Source organism: Gorilla gorilla, chromosome 10 (genome assembly GCF_029281585.2).
Source record: "Gorilla gorilla gorilla isolate KB3781 chromosome 10, NHGRI_mGorGor1-v2.1_pri, whole genome shotgun sequence".
Classification (NCBI taxonomy): domain Eukaryota; kingdom Metazoa; phylum Chordata; class Mammalia; order Primates; family Hominidae; genus Gorilla; species Gorilla gorilla.
In genome coordinates, this window is record NC_073234.2 from 93,324,106 (window position 1) to 93,338,427 (window position 14,322).

Genomic DNA, 14,322 nt, shown 5'->3' on the forward strand with positions numbered 1-14,322 from the left:
TACTATCTTAAATTATAAGAGCAAACGAGGTAATAATATATTACACATAAAACATTTTATAAAAATACAAAAAAATTAGCCTGGCATGGTGGCGGGCGCCTGTAGTCCCAGCTACTTAGGAGGCTGAGGCAGGAGAATGGCGTGAACCTGGGAGGCAGAGCTTGCAGTGAGCCAAGATCGCGCCACTGCACTCCAGCCTGGGCGACAGAGCGAGACTGGGTCTAAAAAAAAAAAAAAAAAAAAAAAAAAAAAAAAAAAAAAAAAAAAAAATTATAAGTTATTCTGTATCCAAATGGTACATTTTTTTAATAAAGATGTTTGTTTTAACTTTTTGAATATGAAGATTTCTAGTTCTAGAATAATGTTTATAAAAATATACAAATCCATCTGGTGATGAGTTGACCTCTATCACAAACTAGTTTGCATATATAACCTGGGTGTGACCAAGCAAGGTGAAAGTTAAGAACTTTTAAAACTTACGGTATTGTATTGATAGAACTCAGAAAGTACTAACTTGAATATTATTATTCTAATTGCTTTTCCTTTTTAGTTATTAAAAATAAGAATACTTAAATTAGTACCTTAAGATCTTTTACTGGCAGGATTAACCAAGTTATCTGTAATGTGTTCCTCGAATGCTTTTAAGTAGAAATATACTTTATACATTCTTTAACAACTCTGAGGGGATGAGTTACATAAATCAGTTCAGGAATCTATAGAATCTGTAGTACATAGTAAAGGTTTATTCACAATTAAAACAATTTCACTTCTATATTAAAAAAACAAATTGTTGAAAGTACAGTGGCTTTTCATATGTATGATTTGTAAAACAAATTAGCTTTTTTAAAGTGATGTGACGCTTAATGGGAAGAAATCAGTAGAGAATTACAAACTGCACTTCAAAAGATACATCTAATATCATTTTAATAATGAAATTTGAAAAAATAGTGTGCTCGTTTTACAGTCTCATTAAATGAATTAAAATATCAGCACACATTGTAGTAGGCTATCACTGGCAGAGAAGGCTGAAATAGAGACGTTACAATGGGATGCACTGGCATCTGAACATTATGTCGAAGTGGAACGCGGAAACAAATTTCTCAGAACAAGTGGTAAAATGAAAACAGCATCATTTGTAAAGCATTTCTTTTGAGAGTGCTTCAGTTTCTTCTCCTGATGACCTGCCATTCAGAAACTGACAATGAATAGTACACTCTGACACCAGCATTTGTCAATTTGCCCAGAACCGTATGAGAGTACTCTAGACAGATATATGTTCCGAAGTAAACCAAATACCTGTTAACTGTAAATCAAATCTTGTAGAAACCATGCCATGGTTCCTTTGGACATATACTTTGCATGCCTGAAGCAAGTTACCTTAAGAAATCATTCTTGTTTTACAAAACTTGTATTAAAAAATCTAAAAATGCAAAAAAGCTTAATATTATTAGGAATTTATCCATAGCTTTATTTGGAATCCAGTTTCTTTATTATGATCTATAAACATGCATCATTTGATGGAGTTCCTTAGTGGAGAGGTGTTTTTCCATGTTGCTAAGAAGCATGTCCCAGCACCAGAGGGGATACTACCTACCATCTTTTTGCCATTTCTCACCTGTGATTCTTACATTGTACCTGTTTACTCACTGAACAGGGCTTCTTTCTCTTTGTCTAGATTCTAATCAGGTGTCTTCTGGTGTGGAAGCTTTGGCTTTTATTTACACACAACACAGAATTAATAAGATAGATGCCAAGGATTTAGCAACATTTTAATTCAACATTATACAGCTATCAGAGTTAATGAGAATTATGCATTAGTCTTTAAATTTGGGCAGCTTATTCAGCTAAAACATAGATGTCTAGCTCTTAAACACTTTGTTTTTTTAATTACTCTGAAATTACAGTAAAGTCAAAGAACTGAACTGTTTTCTTTTCAAGCCAGTGCAAATGTGCTTTAGTTATTATTTTACTGGTGATTTAATTATGCATTTTACTGCTTTATTAATACTTATATAAGCCTAAAATACATTGTTAATGTCATAATTTCAGGGATTTTAGAATTCTTTCCATGAGTTACCATAACTAGATGCTTATTATGTAAATATATGTATATATCTATATCTATATATTTATATCTACGTATATATCAATTTATAAGACTAAATAGACTTGGGCATATGTGTTGTTGGTTTATGCATACATGCACAAATATTGAGGTGTCCACAAAGTATATATGCCTGTACATAAATTACATACTGGCTGGTGAGTGAATGTAAGCTTCTCTAAATTGTACAACTCTCCACAGAGTGGCACTCTAATATTGCAAAGGTACAATATAAGCATGTGCAGAATGAACAGCTCTTCTAGGATCCCTATAAGACTCCACCTCATGTTTCTGTTGAGTCACTATAAAATTGATGACTGAGGCAATACACAAGCAATTATTTATGCAAAGCAGTGTGGGGAGGTGCATGAGGAGCCACTTAATACCAAGACATATTTAGACTTGAATGCCATTTTTCTTCAACTTAATTTTTTTAAAGCATTTGGTATGTTGTTGTGAAATTAAAGTCCTAATTATTTATCAAAATAAGTGGCATAGCCACAATGTTTAATCATTTTCCTCTTTCCACCATGATCTGTGATGCTTAAAGTATCCTATATTCAGCAGGGACCATCTATGTCACTGAGCACAATGCCTGCCGTGCAGGAAATACTTCAGAAATGAATGGTGCTTTTGTCATCATTTTTGTTATCACTTGTTATATTTCAGAGTTGGAACCTAGTTTTCTTTTGTCAAAGCAACGCACTATTCAGTGAGGAAAAAGAGATAAGCGATTAAGAATCATCTCTATGTCCTTTCTCAGACTGATACCACTCTTGGTAACGTGGTGCTAACTCTACAGCTAACTGAGGTTCCAGAGAGAAATGTCCCACTATAAACTTTCCATATGCCTATTGTGACTGCCACATTTACATCCATGTATTAATTTTAGAACTTGGTTGGCATTGTTCCCAAGTCATCAATATTGTTTATTTACAAGATGAGATAACTAGACATTAGTTCTGTGAATTTAGATGTTTTGCAAGTGTGAACAAATATCTATTCTCACATCAACTCAGAGGAACAGGTGCAAGTAAGATGCTAAAGAAGAAGGTATATAATACCTGAATAAAGTGTCTTGTGTGATGTTCTCCCCATTTATATCCTGCTCACCAAGGAAGAAGGAAAACAAGGAGTTACCCAATTAACTTGACTGTGTGATAAATGTGGCTTGCTGGAGAGCCATTTCAGCAGAATTTCTGGCATGCAGTAAACATGTGGAAAGAAGAGACAGTGAAAATCTTCCAAATGTTTGAGTCAGATAAAAATGAGTTCCAATTTAGATTTTGTTTTTTCTAAGTTTTGCCATATGTATGATTGAAAACAAATTATCTTTCTAAGTTTTCATTTTCTCATTTTTAACAAGAGAGATCATAAGTATATTGTAGATTATTATGGGTTTAAATGAGATATCATGTATGAAGTACTTATTATGTACTGGGAATAAAGTAAGCAGTAGATGAATAATATTATTTGGTTATGGTGGAGTTGGCAATGGTGAGTGTAGGTGAGGTATAAGAAGAGGAAGCAGAAGGCAGGGAGTGGAAGCAAATTGCTATTTGGGGACCATAGACAAGAGGTAAGGCTGTAAGCAGAGATAGCCCATAAAAATGCAACATACAAATCCATTTTTGGAATGCCTTTAAATATGTGCATTAGAAATCTGTTACTTTCCCCATGCTGAGATTCATTCATAGTCAGAAGTTGAGTAATCAACATTCAGAAATATGTCATTGAGACCAGGCTACTTATTCCTGAATATATAAATGGCAACGATTATAATTTGTGACTACATTCATTCTGTAGAAACTACAGGTGCTGCCATTTCAGCTGCTGTTGTGCAATCTTTACTGTGAGGAGTCCAGAGAGACTCTTATTATTCCAGTGCCTTCCTGATGCACAACAACCTATGATTTGCCCTCTTAATGAAATCTGAAGCATCTCATTGCCTCTGTATAGGGACAGGCTGTGGACAGATTTAGAGCGGAGCTTCAGGAAGTGTCTTGTATGTGTGTACTCGCCTGAGAATGATGTTACAACTGCTGTTATGACTATTACTGTGGGTTGGATGTGGATGTCATAATTCAGAGTCCCTCTTGTTTCATTTTTGGGTGCAGTGATGTTGAAATTCCTCTTCTGTACTTGAACTTCTATAGCAGTCTTCTAGCTAATGTCTTCAACTTGTTTCTCTTTTCTAAGGAAAGAGCACCTTCTCTTATGTCCCTTGTTCATCAGCCACTTAAAAAAGCATCCTGACTGGTTCTTTTCTACCCTCTCCGATCAACCCCACCAAAGCTCCCAGGCACACTCTTACTTCTTAACCTAGTTGTAGATGCACAGAAGATACATACCAAGTATGTGGACAAAGAGATGAGAAAAAATGACATTAGGAGAACCTGAAGAGTTTGTTTTGGTTTTACAGATTATTTGAAGGAAACTGCTAAACATCCAGGTGAACTCAGAGCTAGCCAAGGTTCTGAAAGTTCAGTAAAAAATGTTAATATTGCATAGCTATGAAACATTTAATGAATTTAGCAATTTGGGGGACTGTGTTAAGAAACAGCCCTTTAAAACTGAAAAGGCCAACAGTTTTCAGAATTTGTGAGTCTGCTCAACCCTTGCTACTCAAAGTATGATTTGTGTGTGAGCAGCAACGGCATCATCCAGAAGACTGTTGGCAATGCAGAACCTCAGGGCCCACTGCAGACCTGCTGAATCACAATGTGCATTTAACAGGATCCCCAAGTATCATGTGTGCACATCAAAGTTTTGAGAATGACTGTGGTAAACACTTAGAATGTTTGACATTCCAAGAAAATTATAGAGCTTGGGCTGTAGAGTGACAAGATGTGGGGTCAAAGTCTAGCTCCACCATACACTCCTCATTAGATACCTAAATCATTGAATGAAGCTTACCAAGCTCTGGTTTCTACAAATGGTAATTAGGAATATGAGCCCTTCCCACTTCAATGGGCTGTTGTGAAATAATGCAGTTAGAGAACCTTCAATAAAATGTCAGTTAGCATAATTATATTTGTAATAATTATTCATATTATATTCATTATAGAATATGAAATATCATAAATAACTTTTTCTTTGAGAGAGAGTCTTGCTCTGTCATCCAGGCTGGAGGGCAGCAGTGAGATCTCAGCTCACTGCAACCTCTGCTTCCCGAGTTCAAGCATTATACAACATATTTTTATAGGGCAAGGTGGAATATCCATTTACTAGCATGGGCTACAGTGGTGGTTGGAAAAGAACACAGAGAATTGCTTAGAGGAGGGATAGTGTTTTATTCATCTTTGGATATCTGTGACTAGCAAATTTATTTGGGTAAGAGTAATTTCAGAGGGGAAAATAAAGCACATCCCCCCACAGCCCCCACCCCAGAATCAATGCCTCTCAAACACTCTGCATTTTTGAAATATGGTAAAAAAAAAATCACATCAGAGGAGTGATTGATGCTGCAGTCTCTTTTCAGTTCAGAGGAGAGAGACTTCTATCCATCAATAGTTTGGAAGTTCTCAATTATGTAATATAAATGATCAAGATTAATCGCCTTTTCTTTATTTTTCTTCTAAACAATGTCCAGATTCCTCCAAAGGACCTCAATCGTCTTCAGGTGTAAATGGTAACGTGCAGCCTCCCAGTACTGCTGGGCAGCCTCCTGCCTCTGCCATCCCTTCTCCAAGTGCCAGCAAGCCCTGGCGCAGCAAGTCCATGAATGTCAAACACAGTGCCACCTCCACCATGTTGACTGTAAAGCAGTCAAGTCCAGCCACCTCGCCCACACCATCTTCAGACAGACTGAAGCCACCTGTCTCAGAAGGGGTCAAAACTGCTCCCTCAGGACAGAAATCCATGCTTGAGAAATTCAAGCTAGTCAATGCCCGGACTGCTTTACGCTCCCCGCAGCCTCCCAGTTCAGGACCTAGTGATGGTGGGAAGGATGATGATGCCTTCTCTGAATCTGGTGAAATGGAAGGTTTTAACAGTGGTCTGAATAGTGGTGGCTCAACAAATAGCAGTCCCAAAGTGTCGCCTAAGTTGGCCCCTCCAAAAGCTGGAAGCAAAAATCTCAGCAATAAAAAGTCTTTGCTACAGCCAAAGGAAAAAGAAGAAAAGAACAGGGACAAAAACAAAGTTTGCACTGAAAAACCAGTCAAAGAAGAGAAGGATCAGGTGACAGAGATGGCTCCAAAAAAGACCTCCAAAATTGCAAGCTTGATCCCTAAGGGCAGCAAGACAACAGCAGCTAAGAAGGAAAGCTTAATTCCATCTTCCAGTGGTATTCCAAAACCAGGCTCTAAAGTTCCAACAGCAAAGCAAACCATTTCACCTGGCAGCACAGCAAGCAAAGAGTCTGAGAAATTCAGGACTACCAAGGGGAGCCCTTCCCAGTCCTTAACTAAGCCTATAACCATGGAGAAAGCAAGTGCTTCTAGTTGTCCTGCCCCTTTGGAAGGAAGGGAAGCTGGCCAAGCTTCTCCTTCTGGTTCCTGTACCATGACAGTGGCACAAAGCAGTGGGCAGAGCACAGGAAATGGTGCTGTCCAACTCCCTCAACAGCAGCAACATAGCCACCCGAATACTGCGACAGTGGCACCATTCATTTACAGGTAAGGTGGCCTCTGTTTATCCACAGTTGTAAATATATTTACAGGCCTACATACTCAGAGTGTAATAGGGAAGGCTGATAAAGTGGTGCTTTATGTCGTCATTTTGGAGTAAAGTTTCATGCTAAAGATAGAGGCCTAGAATTTAGTGCGGAATCTTAGTCTGGAAAAAGACTTCCAGTAGGATCTAGTTTTATTCCCTCTCTCATTCCCTCTCAGCAATTGAGACCTTCAAAAATTGAATTACTTGTTATCAAAAGCCAGCTAGCAACCAGATGCCACAACTTTCTCTTGTGTTTATTCATATTATTGCTACTGCTATACTGTTTCTATTACTAGCAGCAGACTTTTAAAATAATTCTCACTTTTACATCGTTTACGGTTATTTTTGTTGTCATCATTGGGAGAAAGTATACCATAATGGTTAAAGAGGCAGCCTCTGAAATGATAAAGTTGCGGATTTCATTCCTAGTTCTGCCACTTTTCAGCTATAAGACATTGGGCAAGTTACTTAACATTCTTTAGTCTCATTTTCTTCAGCTGTCAAATAGGAACCATGCACTACTTTGTAGAGTTGAGACTATTAACAGAGGTCATGCATATAACATGTTTACCGTATATCCTGATGTGTTGCAAATGTTCTTCAAATGTTATTTATAAGGTATTACTTTCTCAGTGTAAATTTTATATTAATTTCCCACAGCAAGGCATAGGTTTCTAGGTAAAAGGGGTTACATATATAATTTGTATTACTTATTTGGGTTGTATTACTGATTTGTTTTTTTTTACCTTTTATTTATTTATTATTTATTTTACTTTGCATTCTTATTTTGTAGGCATTGAAATACACAATATAAAATTTTTAAATGCATTATTATGCATTTTAAAATATGCATCCTACCATCCAAATGGTAAAGACAACACTTTGCCTGTTGTTCTGTGATTAGTTTTAATCTATTAGAGATATGTCAGTAACTGCTGTGTCCCCAGTTTATTCACTGCTTGGTTGGTAAGGAGATGGCCTGGGGAGCAATAATGTCTGCTTTGTCCCTCTTTCAGGCAGGTTGGCAATTTAACTACAGAAAGAAAATTTTATGAATAGGAAGCAGGACCCACTATAATTAAGAAAGGGTCAAAACTATATAGTTTAAAATTTTATTAAATTTTTTGAATGTAAAAGTTTTTAAAATAAAGCGGTTTATACTGATTTATTTTTTTCTCAATGAGGAACGTAAGTGCTTTTTTTCTGAGGTTTTTATACACTCAGCAAAACAAAATTATTATAATTATTACATTTAAGCTCTTGGGACATTACAATTGAATGTTGCTATTCTGACTTCAGTAGTACTAACTCATTTAAAATACTTGTATTTGGATCAGATGGGAGTCTGCAGCTCCTTCTGACTCCAGGGTCCCTGTTTGACAAAGCAGAATTTAAGATGTCAAAATCATGATCCACATTTCAAAAACGTGAGAAAAAAAATCATGAAGTTTTAAATATGTCATACTCAGCACCCTTTTGGATTACAAATATATTCTGTAAAAACATCAATCCTTTCAAAAAATCACAAGTGAATTTCATAGGAAAGTGTAAATCTAGAACTGCTAATTTAGTAGGCTTCTTTCTATAAGTAGCAACAAGCTTTTAAAAAAATTGTTTGCAATAAAATATCCAGTGGAAACAAATTTAGTGGTTTCCATTTGAAAATGTAACTTTTAAATATCAAAAACAGGAAGCAGCACAGCAGCACAGCTTAGAAGTTACAGTGTGGATCCGCTGTGTGACCCTGATGAGTTCTTTGAGAAACTCTTTGAGTTTCCGTTTGACCTCTTTAACAACAAGACTATAAAAGTGAGGCAGTGTAGCCAAGTAGCTAAGAAAAGAGGCATTAGAGAGGCTGAGGCAGGAGGAGAATCGCTTGAACCCAGGAGGTGGCAGAGGTTGCAGTGAGCTGAGATCGTGCATTTGCACCGCAGCCTGGGCAACAAGAGGGAAACTCAAAAAAAAAAAAAAAAAAAAAAAAAAAAAAAAAGAAAAAGAAAAAAAAAAAGGGCGATAGAATATGTCTTACTCTACTATTGTTCAGAAACAGCATCTTGTGGTGGTGGTTGCCTAGGTGGGAATCTCAATGCCACCACTGGTCAGTTGTGTTACTTTGGGTCATATATGTAAAGATTCTGACCCACAATTTCCTAATCTGTGAAATAGGTATGATAATAGTAGAAGCTACCTCATTAGCCTATTTTGAAGATTGAGTTGATATTTATCTGTAGAACAGTATCTGCCACATAGTAAACAGCCTTCCCTAAACTTCACTTTCTAATCCTATAAAGTATGATTGATAAAGGATGCCTACCTGGATTGATTGTATGAAAGATTAAAGAAAATAATCCCATGTAAAATTTTTAGCACACAGCCAGATTTTGAGCAAATTACATGAATATCAGTAATTATTTTTATTATTATCAACAATATAAGATAGTTAAAAATAAATAAAACTATGGCTGGCATGGTGGCTCATGCCTGTAATCCCAGCATTTTGGGAGGCCAAGGTGGGAGGATGACTTGAGGCCAGGACTTTGAGACCAGCCTGTACACTAGAGCAAGACTCTGTTTCTACAATAAATAAATAAATTAAAATTGTCTCATAAAATTTCACATTGAAGTCTATATATAAAGTAATATTCATTCAAAGTTTTTAAATCAATGCAGAACAATTTTACAAATAATATGTAAATCCTCAAAAGGCAGAGTGGTTAACATTCATTCTTTTCAGCTTTCAGTAAAAGCTTGTTTATAGAGTCATGACATTTGGATTATGTAACCTTTTATGTTCTTTCTGACTTTCACTGTTCTATCCCCATGTAAGAATCCCTCCTATAAAATCCCTGACAATTATTTTTGGAGTTGCTAATCATTTGATGAGATAATACTAATAATTTACTTTTTGATGTTGGTATTATCATTTGTTGAGTGCTTACTTAGTGAAAATCTTTGTGTCACAAAATATATGTGAATTTTCTCATTTAAACTTCATCATGAACTCATGAGAAAGAATGTTATCCCCCATTTTCCAGAAATGAAGAAGCAGAGATATTAAGTCAGAATAGTAATAATCTCTTCAGATCATAAAGCTAGTAGAAATTTGCTTTGCTTATCAGTTCTATCTACGTGACAGAAATAAGAGGTATTGTTACTGAGAAAATTCTGGTTAGGAAAATGCCAATAGTACACTTGCAAAATTCTCAATCAGAACTCATTTATAATTGAAAATGGTAATTGCTGTTAATTAGTATAAATTATATAAATGTATACAGATACATATATATGATATGTAAAGATAATTAAATAACTTTTATATAATGGGAAGATTGATGGCTGATGGTGACTTTTTTTCTCAATTCTAGGTTAGTACTTATTCCTTCTGAGACTTCAATAAATGCTTCATAGTACTCTTTGTCACACACTGGGTGTTCAGAGTTCTATAAATATAATGTGGATTCTGGAAGTTAATAGATTTCCTATTAGCCTAACTTCCTATCTAATATAAATTATTCTGTACATACTTTCAGTAATTCAATTATCTCTACAGAGTGATAAAGTAGTTTCAAATTTGCTGTTATTCTTATTCATTTATCAAATAGATATAACTAAGACAAAATGTCAAGAATTAAAGAAAATATTTTATTTTGGTTTAAGAAGTTCCTGATAACTAGAGCTACCTGAAGTTGGAATAGGCTGCTTTTTATAGTGTTAAGATGACCATCTGAAGTATTTAAAAAGTGGCAAAGTGACCAGTTATTACAGTTTAAGCAAAGGGAAATTGCTGCATACTTTTTCATTTATGTACTCATCCCTCATTCTACAAATACTGTGTAACAGAAGATACAAAGATTTTTTAAAAAAATCTCTGCCTTCTGGGAGCTCAGTCTACTAAGGGTAATAAGAATAACATCATAAAAATATTAAACCATTACTGTTATGGAAGTGTATGCAACATACACAATTAATGTAGAAAAAAAGAGGGTTTTTTACAAATCTGACAAAATGGAGTAAACTAATGCATCACCAAGAAGTTAAGATAAGGGTAAGGCATAAAAGATGAGTTACAGTTTGTCACAAGGAGGGAAGAATGTTGTGCTATCATCCAAATTTGATATTCTACAATTTTATAATCCAGGCATGATGGGAAAAATAATAGGTAAATTGTGAGCTGCTATGCAAATACTAGTAACTGGAACTGCTATAGACACTAATGGTTAGGATTTGTAATTATATGAATGAGAGACTATATTAGTCAGTTTTCACACTGCTATAAAGAAATTCCTGAGACTGGATAATTTATAAAGAAAAGAGGTTTAATTGGCTCACAGTTCTGCATGGCTGGGGAGGCCTCATGAAACTAACGATTAAGGTGGAAGACGAAGAGGAAGCAAGGCACGTCTTACATGGCAGCAGGTGAGAAAGAGAGGACATGGGAAACTGCCATACACTTTTAAAGCATCAGATCTCATGAGAACTCACTCACTATCAGGAGAACAGCATGGGGGAAACTGCTCCCTTGGTCCCATCACTTCCCACCAGGTCCCTCCCTCTATACATGGGGATTACAATTCAGATCACAATTTGAGATGAGATTTGTGTAGGGACACAGAGCCAAACTATATCAGATACTAAAGAAGAAAAGAAATGGAAATAATTTAGATTTTGTTTTTCTCTTTCAATGACCCCTTCTCCATACATCAAATTTTCAGCTAGTCTTCCTAACCCTTCTTCTGAAACATACCCTCAATCAGACTTTCTTTCCATTTCCAGCCCTTATCTCCTGGTCCAAGCCGCAACACCACCAATTCTCATCTAGTTTCCAGTGAGTCTCCCAGCTTCCACTCTGGGCTCTTTGCAGTAACATCCTTCACACAGATGGCATTTTGACCTTCTAAAAGCGTAAATCATATATCTTATTCTAATTAATGAAGCCATCTATTAGATTTCCATTACATTAAAAAAATAAAACTCAAACATTGCACCATGACCCTCCAGGTTCTAAGTAATCTAGTACCCTGTTCACAATTGATCCCCACAGCTACATGGAGTCCCCCCTTCCCCCAGCACATTGTATCTCAGCCTTCATCCTCCTTCTCAACAAACCAATCTATATTGCTTTAGAACATATCTTTGGCATATATGTTCATTTATGACTGTAACAGCTGTCTTCTAGATCACTGCAGGCCTGTCTTGTTATTAGAGCTCTGCTAATCTCCAGCCATCTCCAACCACCTACTCCAGGGGAATATATATTATGTGCCTTCTCAGAATTCTATTTAATCATCCTCTTGTATTTTCTTTATGCAATTTATTACTATCTGTTCTTTTCTTGTTTACTTATTAACTAGTGTGATTTCAGCCACCTCCTAATGTAATGTAAGTTCATTGAAATTAAGAGTCTTGTCTTTCTTATTTAGTAGCATAATTGCCCAGTACAGAGGCTACCTACAGTAGATACCAAATAAAAATTGTTGAATGAAACACTATCATCCTGTGTTAGAATCACTTGCTATAGAAGAATTTTCAAACCTGCCAAAAATGTATACTGGAACAAAAAAAAATTCTGAAGTCTCTCACTTCCTATAAATGGGAGGGTTTAACTGAAATACAAACAGCTTTAAAATATTTAAAGAATTAAACCATACCTTCTCTTCAGCACATTCATTCACTTATTTTTTATCTTCTTTCAACAACTACCTACTAAATATCTCTTATGCATGAGACATCAAGAATTGAGTGAAAAATCTTATGTCCTATGTCGTTTTCTTTTCATCATCCACAATGTGGTAGACAAGGGGCAAGCTCAAAGAGAACAACAAAATGCAGCTGGAAGTGTAAAGCTCCCCAGGAGTGAATGAGATTTGTTATACTGAGGCTTCAAAAAAGTGAAAAGTTACTTTTAGCTATTGGAATCAGGAAAGTGGCACTTGAACTGAGTCCAGAAAGATAAGCAGGATTTGGTAATGCAGAGATGAGGGGGACAGGGAGGGAAACATAAGGCTGAAGGAACCACATAAACAAAGTCAATAAAAGATACGTAGGCTGGTCGGCAAGTAGGTCAGTTTCTCTTGAACATTGAAGATTGATTGGAGCCTGGTTGTAGTAGAAATTATTGAATGTCAGAAACTTGGACTTTATGTATGTATATGTGTGTGTGCATACATGTGTTCATGCATGCACATGAGCATGTGTGTGGAAAGCATGATCAGAAAAGTTATTCTTTCTTCAGTATGTAAAATGGATTGTTTGTGGGAGAGGTCAGAGTAGGATGAACCAGGTTAAATGTATAGATGAAGGAGCAATTTACTGAATTTCTTAGGTTTGTTAAATCTCAAAGGAGGTTCCAGTTATTGGAAGAAAAGAGAAAGGAGAACCACATAGTTTTTTCATTCTGTTTTTTAAAAACTCCTTTTTTTATTGTTCCTCTTCTTTCTCAGTGTCCATCCTGAGCTATATTATTTGAACCTGTTTTTCCTGCCTGGAGTTCAAACATTGTTACCTTACATCCTTCAGACTTTCAAAAAATGCCTTCCTTTTTCCCATATGTCATTTTTCTTCCATTGCTTTTGTGTTAATTACATCACAACTATATTCTACATGCTTTCAAGGACAAGTGAAATAAAATAATATAATAATTGGTTAATTACAGAGAAAAGGGAGACCTGTGTGTTTTCCCTAAACCTGTCTCTTTAGAAGCCTCCAACAAAGTTTTGAAATAACGCTTACCCAGAGTTATAACATGCTGTTTTGAAGTCTACATTCTTTCTTTTCTGACCATTTGTAGTAAATGCCAAGGAAACAATGCATTGGACATAAAGCAAACATGTAGAGGCAAAGAGAGCAGAATCAGGGTTTTGAGCAGTTCTCAAAAAAGAAAAATACCTAACCCTTAGATAAGGCAAGGCACTATTCATAAGGAGAAAAGTATCATGCTTCTTAAGCCCATTAATTAAATATAAGCAGAGACCCTCTATTAACACTTGACTTGTAAAATTAGGTCAAGAAAATCTGAATTTAGAGTTTTTCCTTCTTTTGATATAATATGCTGTACTTTATACAACCACACCATGGATTCTCAGAAGAGATTTTTATTATAAAATATTTCTGTGGGACTATAGATTTGCCTAGGATGTGACAGGGAAATTGACATTTTAATATGCTATTTTCCAAAAGGTGAAGAATGCAAAACATTAGTTTTGAAAATGCTTACTCACAAGGTTTTAAGTTTGGCTTATTTGTCGAGCTAGTATAATGAGGAGGAGGAGGAACTGTGAGTTTACAAAGATTGAAATGTGAAGCCTTTAACCATCATTCAGGTAATGCTTTTGTAAGCCCTGAAGCTACTTCTACATAATATACCACAGTAATGGTTTTATGTGAACTGGACATAATTGGCTATCAGTAAAAACTAAAGCTTATTGAATGCTTGGCTTGCAAGCTTGTCTTTTGCTAGGTTTGATATGTATCTGCACATCAGGTAGTGATTTGCATTTCCTCGCACAGTGGTATTTTTAGGATGCAATATGAACACACTGCTAGAAGAGGCACTTTTGTGT

The 14,322-nt window shown here is 35.8% G+C and overlaps 1 protein-coding gene across 6 annotated transcripts in view; it reads left to right on the forward strand.

The window, feature by feature from the left end:
- NAV3 (neuron navigator 3) overlaps positions 1-14,322 on the forward strand; it is an 890,287-nt gene that overhangs the window by 678,280 nt on the left and 197,685 nt on the right. For all 6 annotated transcript variants that reach the window (XM_055359213.2, XM_063694177.1, XM_063694178.1 and 3 more), the window contains one exon: positions 5,697-6,723. In XM_055359213.2, coding sequence (XP_055215188.1) covers positions 5,697-6,723 — 1,027 coding nt within the window. The remainder of the gene's footprint in view (positions 1-5,696; positions 6,724-14,322) is intronic.